The sequence below is a fragment of the Mercurialis annua genome, linkage group LG7 (genome assembly GCF_937616625.2).
Source record: "Mercurialis annua linkage group LG7, ddMerAnnu1.2, whole genome shotgun sequence".
Classification (NCBI taxonomy): Eukaryota; Viridiplantae; Streptophyta; class Magnoliopsida; order Malpighiales; family Euphorbiaceae; genus Mercurialis; species Mercurialis annua.
The window spans coordinates 37,318,961-37,327,290 of NC_065576.1; the positions used below are offsets into that span (position 1 = coordinate 37,318,961).

At 34.0% G+C, this 8,330-nt stretch overlaps 1 protein-coding gene across 1 annotated transcript; it reads left to right on the plus strand.

Moving 5' to 3' along the window:
• Positions 1–4,446: 4,446 nt before the first annotated feature.
• On the plus strand, positions 4,447–7,365 carry LOC126657132 (uncharacterized). The gene has a single exon (XM_050351768.1). The coding sequence runs from the start codon at positions 4,447–4,449 to the stop codon at positions 7,363–7,365; it is 2,919 nt and encodes a 972-aa protein (XP_050207725.1).
• The last annotated feature ends 965 nt before the right edge of the window (positions 7,366–8,330 follow it).

Genomic DNA, 8,330 nt, shown 5'->3' on the forward strand with positions numbered 1-8,330 from the left:
GGGGCTGCACATCGGTGTGCGAACGCACACCGAAGTGTGCGGACGCACACATAGGTGTGCGGACGCACACCAGTGTGTGCGGTCGCACACTGCACTGTGCGGACGCACAGTGCCTGTGCGCGCCCGCACAGTGGGTCCGGAGAACCAAAATGGGCTTTTAGCCCTATGTGACCGGGATTTCGATATTATGGATATCAAACCCTAAGATTTAATTACGAACCCCGAAAACGAGAAATTTGGATATCGGACATAATGAGTTCGAATAGGGTTTTGGGATATAAGGAACCCGAATTTAAGAATCGATGAATAAGAGATATATCGAATATCTTGATTAGGTATTAAAGTACGATTAAAGTTAAGAATCGTATTTGAAATACGATTATATTAACCTAAGTTTATAACTTAGGATTTTGATATTAAGCCTATATTTATGGATTAAACGTACATGTAACTCGAATAGGTAACTGACGTATCGACAAGCTATCAGACCGATGAGCTGGAATAACTAAAGGATCAAACGACGCATGGAGCTAGCGTTCATGGGATCTTTATATTATTATATTTTGGAAAGCGGTCACCGTGAATGGCAATTTACTTTCGCGTATTATTATTATTACAGTTATTTTCATATATTATGAATATTATTATCAATACATCGCATTTATGATTTGCTCGTATAAGATGTTATGTTCGATGAATTTGATTATATGAATGCTGTTATATTCATTGTTTTGAATATGAGTATCTAGTGTGCGATCCAAAGAAACCAACTACCTATTGGGTGTCAATAGGCTGTGTGATCACCAGTATTTGAGTCAGTCTAGCGTGTCTAGATTGTCTACGAGATTACGAAATGCGCATACGATATGAATGCGATACGAGTGAGAACTCGGTTACAGTGTAACCTAAGCCCCGTATCTAGTGGGTTGGACCCACCCGTGAGTTGGACTCACACTTTGAGATTAAGAGATTGGTCGCGGCTGACGTGGTTGAGTGTGAACACTCCCGGGTCGGACCATTTGGATCAGTTTGATTTGAATATTCAGAATAAGATAAATTAAGAGTTTAAGATTAGGGTTTCGGTCGGATCTGCTATTTGCGAATATTATGTTATTTTCATATTATATTGAAATAGATATATATATATATATATATATATATATATGTTTGAGTATGCGATGTGTATTTTCATAATACCGATAATAAGTTGCATACTCACTCAGTATTTTCCCAAATACTGACCCCTCACTCCGATGTTTTCAGGTAGCCGGAGTCGGATCAGACAAACCATCTCCATTGTGCCAGAAGTCATTGTACTTGCACAAGTATGAGTTTCTAGAGCTGCAGTAGTTAGTAGGTGTCTATATAAGATGGATGAATTGATTTCAAATAATTAGTTTTGAATGTAAAATCCAATGTGATATTTTAATATCTATCATTAGATTATTTAAAAGAGTTTTCTGAAAACGTTTTATATACAATATTATATTTTTAAATGCGAAAAATTATTAGTGGTTTTAGGCTTGCTACGGGTTTTGGAGCTATCACTCCCATTCCCTAGCGCCGGTCTCGGCTTAATAATTTGGGTCGTGACAAAGATGAGCATTCATAACATTGATGATCCTCCTCTTGAGGAGAAGTGTAAAAAAAGGAGTTGATTACTTAGCTACTAAGTAAGTTAGTTATTTAATTAGTTAGCTTAAGTTTTGTTAGCCTGTGGTAGTTTCTATTTTAGTCAAACTAAGCTTAACTTATTGTATATAAATTGCTCTGCTGAGCTATTTTTATTTAATCACAATTTTCTCAGTTTCGTCTCTAATATGAAATTGGAGTATTCTTATCATCATTTTACCGGTAACTGTATTCAATTTGGCCTACTTGTTACTTGTTGTATTGCTTCTCAAAACCAGCTTGCTAATATTTTCACTAAAACCTTTATAGAATTGTTTAGTTTTATTGTGATATTGTTGTTATTTTTCTTTCATGTTGCTTCTGCTGCTAATTTTCTTATGTTGCTGCTGCTGTTGGTTTCTGTTTTTTCTTACTGCTGCTATTATTTTCTGCAGCTACTGTTGTTTGTTTAGTATACTTTTGGTATGCTTTGTGTACACTTTTAGTATACCCTCATATAAGTTTTACTATATTATTTCTTTTTATATGTTCACGCAAATTAAAGATTAAAATGACAAAGTGTGTCCAAATTATATTTACCTATTCAGTGACTTTGGCGTTGGATGCTCCCAAATAAAATGGGTACTCTCGGGTCGGGTGAATTCAATAATAAACGTAATATTATTCGTATGTTTCTCAATTTGTTATATGTACTGATTATTTTGTTTTTTATGATTACAATGGTTTAATATACCTTTTTTAATGTTTTATGTACATTGTATATTTGTTATATTTATTGATTTGTTACATGAACTATTTTTTTAGATGATTAGAATGTTTATACTAATCGAATTTTATATACTTTATGTATAATATTATAATACTTAATATATATTATTAGAATACTTATTGGATTTTGTAATATCTTGTGCTTATTTGTAATGATTTTAAAATAATCTCATTTTGATATTTATCTTCTGTATATTTTATGTATAATGTATATTTGTTATATGTACTCATTTGTTATATGTACTCATTCTCTTTTCAAAAATAATAATAGTGACTATAATGTTCGAATATGCTTTTTATATGTTATATGTGTACTTTAAAGTAGTAATATGTACTAATTACTAGATGAACTAATTCTTTTATTTTAGATAATTATAGTGTTTTGATATACTTTCTATATGTTTTAAATATTACTGTAATTGCATAATCTGTGATTGATTGATTATAGTTGACATTCAAATAACAAAAGGTACAATCTTATATTTTTCTACTTTTTACAGTTTTGTTATATAATTTATGTATATTTTGTGTATTCTTTCAAATATTAAAATTCTCTATTAGTACTATCTTGTGTACATTGTTATTGTATACTTTTTATATATTTGTCGTATATTGGTATAGCTTGTGTTTTTATTTTGTTACAGTTTTCAATGTTTTTGTATATCATCTGTATATTTTCTGTATACTTATTGTGTTTTCTTTTTTTTCTTAATGATCATAAATGGAACCTATAGAAGCTATCGTCCATTATAATGCAAAAATCAAATTATTCTTTTACCTTATGGAAAAATTGCTTCAGGAAGGTCTGAAAAGGAAGATACAAGACATCATGGGAGGACAAAAAATCAGTAACATACAGAATGTGTAGACAAAAAGGGCATAATAATAAGACTTGTAGAAATTTGATAAAGAGAATCATGTAATAGTTTGACATTAATTTAATTTATAACCTTCGACTGAATTCTTTTAATTTTTAGAATTAATATAAGCATTATTACTTAGTGTTTGGTATACCTTATGTATATCCTTCACATGTCTTTTAGTTTTCTAGTTTCTGGTTACAATATTTGTATATTTTATGTATACCGCCAATATTGAATTACTGTGAAATTGAATAAATGTTTGTTCAATTTTGTTCAATTAAGTGCACATACCTTATGTATACTTTATGTATATCCTGCACATATCATTTAGTTTTCTAGTTTTTGTTTACAGTGTGTCTGTATACTTTATGTATAATATTCAATTAATGTGCGACTGAATAAATACTTGTTCAAACAATATAAACTTTTTGATTCTTAGATTGTTGGATTTGAAAAATAAACATTAACTTGCTGTTAATAAAAGAAAAGAAACTGAAGTACATTAGAAGCCTATCTTACTTCAGACTCATATTTCCCCCATTATTCGGGCATCCAAGTTTATTTTTGATAAGCGATGGGCTATGTTTCCTGAAGTCCGGAATATTATTACATCAGATTGGAATCAACATGTTCCAGGTTCTCCAATGTTTAGCATTTTTACTCGTTTGAAATCCATTAGGCATCACTTAGTCAATTGGCGGAAAAGTAATCAGTTAAATTCTTCCTTAATCATTCAAAGTCTAACGCAACAATTACAAGCTATATCCAATCAATCTTCTACTTTTACTGATTGGCAATTTGTTCAAGACTTGGAATCTCAGCTCTATGTAGCCCACAAAGAGGAAGAAGTATATTGGTCTCAAAAATCTCGTCAACATTGGCTTAAATGTGGGGATCAAAATACTAAATTTTTTCATAGCAAGACAAAGCAAAGGAGGTCCACTAATACTATTTATCATCTTCAGAATGACTCTCAAGTTTGGTTATCTTCACCTAGTGATATTACTGCTCATATTCTGGATTATTTTCAGAGATTATTCCAGTCTGGTAACCCTAGCTCTGATGTGCCTTTTTTGACTGGCTTCCCTTGCAAGATAACTAACCAGATGAATCTGAACCTGATTAAGCCGATCACTGCTTTAGAGGTTAAAACGGCACTTTGGGATATTAATCAGACAACCAGATGAATCTGAACCTGATTAAGCCGATCACTGCTTTAGAGGTTAAAACGGCACTTTGGGATATTAATCAGACAAAGGCACCTGGTGCAGATGGCTTCACTAGTTTTTTTTTTCAGGAATATTGGGATATTCTTCATCAAGATATTACCTCCTCTATTATTAAATTTTTCCAAGGAGGTAAGTTACTTCCTGGCTTTAATCATACAATCCTTTCCCTTATTCCTAAAGTGCATCGGCCACAGTCTGTCAAAGATTTACGTCCAATTAGTCTTTGTACAGTGTATTACAAGATAATATCCAAGATTATTACTATTCGTCTACAAATTATTTTACCTCATATCTTGGATGCTTCTCAAAATGCTTTTGTCAAGGGCCGTTCTATTGCTGATAATATTTCACTGGTCCATGAAGTAAAGGCACCTGGTGCAGATGGCTTCACTAGTTTCTTTTTTCAGGAATATTGGGATATTCTTCATCAAGATATTACCTCCTCTATTATTAAATTTTTCCAAGGAGGTAAGTTACTTCCTGGCTTTAATCATACAATCCTTTCCCTTATTCCTAAAGTGCATCGGCCACAGTCTGTCAAAGATTTACGTCCAATTAGTCTTTGTACAGTGTATTACAAGATAATATCCAAGATTATTACTATTCGTCTACAAATTATTTTACCTCATATCTTGGATGCTTCTCAAAATGCTTTTGTCAAGGGTCGTTCTATTGCTGATAATATTTCACTGGTCCATGAAGTGCTACACTTTCTTCGTACTAAAAAACCGGGTCACAAGGGTTATTTGGCATTAAAGTTGGACATTAGCAAAGCTTATGACCGTCTTGAATGGGGTTATTTAAAGGCTATCCTATATGCTTGGGGTTTTCATACAACCTTTATTTCATGGATAATGGAATGTGTATCTTCAGTTACATATTCTATTCACATCAATGGAGCTTTACATGGTTATTTCCACCCATCTCGAGGCCTCAGACAGGGGGATCCCCTTTCGCCATTATTGTTTGTGCTTTGTGCTGAGGGATTGTCTTTTATGATTCAGCAGGCTCATAGGTTGGGGCACTTTCAAGGTATTACTATGAATTTGCATAGTCCAACTTTAACACATCTCTTCTTTGCAGATGATTCCATCTTGTTTACTGAAGCTTCTGATGCTCAAATTTCTACTGTTCTTCACATCCTTGATCAATATGCTACTTACAGTGGTCAGCTTATTAATTATACTAAGTCGGCCATTTTCTTTAGCAATAACATCCATGCAAGCTGGCGCATTAAGTTTGCTGGTATGCTGGGAGTAGCTAATACAGCTTATGAGGGTAATTATTTGGGGCTCCCTTTATGTATTCTCCACTCCAAAAAACAAACTTTTGCCCCCTTGTTATCCAAGATTTCTCTTCGACTGAATGGATGGAAGGAGCCATTTTTATCTATGAGTGGTAAAGAGGTTTTACTAAAGGCAGTGGTGGAGGCAATTCCTGTATATAGTATGATGTGTTTTAAACTTCCAGTTTCTTTATGTCACAGAGTCAATAGTTTAAGTTCTCAATTCTGGCGGGGTCAGGTAGCTGATGAACACAGATATCATTGGGTTTCCTGGCATAAGATGTGCTTCAGTAAAGCAATAGGTGGACTAGGTTTTAAAGACCTCCAAGTTTTTAATCAAGCCCTCTTAGCGAAGCAAGTATGGCGTATATTGCAAAATCCTCATTCTCTTCTTTTTCAGGTTTACAGAGCCAAGTACTTTCCCACAGGTACTTTTCTCAATGCTCATATTGGTACCAGGCCATCTTGGGGTTGGAGGAGTTCACAATTTGGAGCCTTATTATTGAAAGAGGGCATTCGTTGGCAATGTAACAATGGCTCATCTATTCAATGTCTTTTAGATCCATGGTTGCCTTCTGCATACCCCTTTCTTCCTCGCCTCAACCCTGGTATAAATCCTAATATTGTGCCACCTCTGGTCTCTGGCTTATTTTATCCACATACAAGAGTTTGGAATTCATCATTTATACTGCATCTATTTGTCCCTGAAGATGCTGCCACTATATTATCTTTGCCTCTTACTATTTTTTCTTGCGTTGATCGGCTAATCTGGCACTATCATTCAAATGGCAATTATTCAGTGAAACCAGGTTATCATTTTTTATTCAACAAGCTTCACTCTAATGTCTTACCAGCTATACATGGATTCTTCAGAAAAGAGTGGACATCTCTTTGGCATGCGTTTCTTCCTCCAAAAATTCGTCTATTTATTTGGCATTGTCTTCACAATGCTTTACCTGTTGGGGAATTGTTATTACAAAAATTCCATATTGAATCCCATTGTCCTCATTGTCAGGAATCAGAAACTATTATGCATATGCTATTCTCCTGTCCTTTTGCAAGACAAGTGTGGTTTCTCTCATCTTTATCTCATCATATGACTGGCTTGCCATTAATTTCTTTCTCTCAGATCTGGTTGGTCTCTACTACTCATCTTAATGATCCCAATGATGATCCCCAGTCCTTTTCTTTATTTTGTTTTACACTGTGGTTTATTTGGAAGACTAGAAACGCTGCTATTTTTAGACAAGAAATCATTACTGCTGAAGATACTATGGCCTTAGCCTATAAGGCCTGTGATGAATTCCTCTCCCTTTCTCAACATTCCAATGCCACTAGTTCCTCTTCCTCGTCTACCATTCCTCAGCCAAGTTCTGATCTTCTGCACAGCCCAGATGGTATCACAATTAATGTGGATGCTGCTACAGATCAAGCTTGTAGGTTTGGAACTGTGGCTGCTGTTGCTACTAATCTGCAGGGTCTAGTCATTGCTCAATTTACTGCTGTTTTTAGGTCTATTTGGGATCCGGGAATCTTGGAATTCTTGGCAATTAGGGAAGCTTTGAACTGGGCTATTGCTTGTCATTAGCACTCCGTTTTGATAAAAGGTGATGCTCTACAAATCATCCAATCACTCAATTCTCATGACATTCAGATTGCTAATGCTTGGGGGATATGTAGCGATATTTGGCATCTCCAATCCTCTTTTAGTTCTTGTAGCTTTGTTCATATTTCTAGGGTTTTTAATACTTTGGCTCATAATTTAGCTAACAGTTGTAAATTATCCCTGATACATGTGTAGTTTGTATTATTCTACCTTGGTTTAGTTCAATATATCTATCTTTTGACAAAAAAAAAAGGGGACCACTGCAAAAGAGACATAAATTTCCCAACAAAAATGGGCAGAAGATTAAAAAGAAAGAAATAGAAGTGTGGTGGACTCTTGTACGTGTTTTAAGGTGGTAATTAAAAATTAAAAGTAAATACCACGTGTTGTATGCAAAAACTTCAAACACATCACGTGTTGTATCAGACACAAAACTTCTGTTGCAAATATTAATAACAACATATAATTTTGAGATTATCTTTCGAAATCAAGTGTTATGTCTAATTTCCTCTAAAATTATTCGGTTGTGGTTTGACATATGGATGAGCCTAAAGCAAACAGGCCCTATGCCGATCTTCGCTTGGGCCGGCTCCAAGGCTCTATTATGGGAGGGGTGTATTAGAAACTACTCAATAATTTCCATGATTCTTGCCATATATTCATAATTTCTAATTCTCTTCTTTTTATTTCTTATTTCACGACCTTAATCTTCTCTGTATTGATAAATATAATAACATATGGTTGGTATAAATTTAATAGATAAATCTTTCATTTTATTTGATGTTACAAAACATGCGAACATGTTCTTCCAAGTCATAACAGCAATCTTATTTCTGAAACTTGTACACATGTTCGTGAAAATGGATATGCAAATAAAAGATCTCCACATTCATTAATTAATTGGGTTCAATAACGGTCCAAAATAAGATTTGATGACATGATATCCT

Bases quoted from the DNA above. Each gene is read 5' to 3' on its own strand.
- LOC126657132 (XM_050351768.1), top strand. From the start codon at position 4,447: ATGAATCTGAACCTGATTAAGCCGATCACTGCTTTAGAGGTTAAAACG.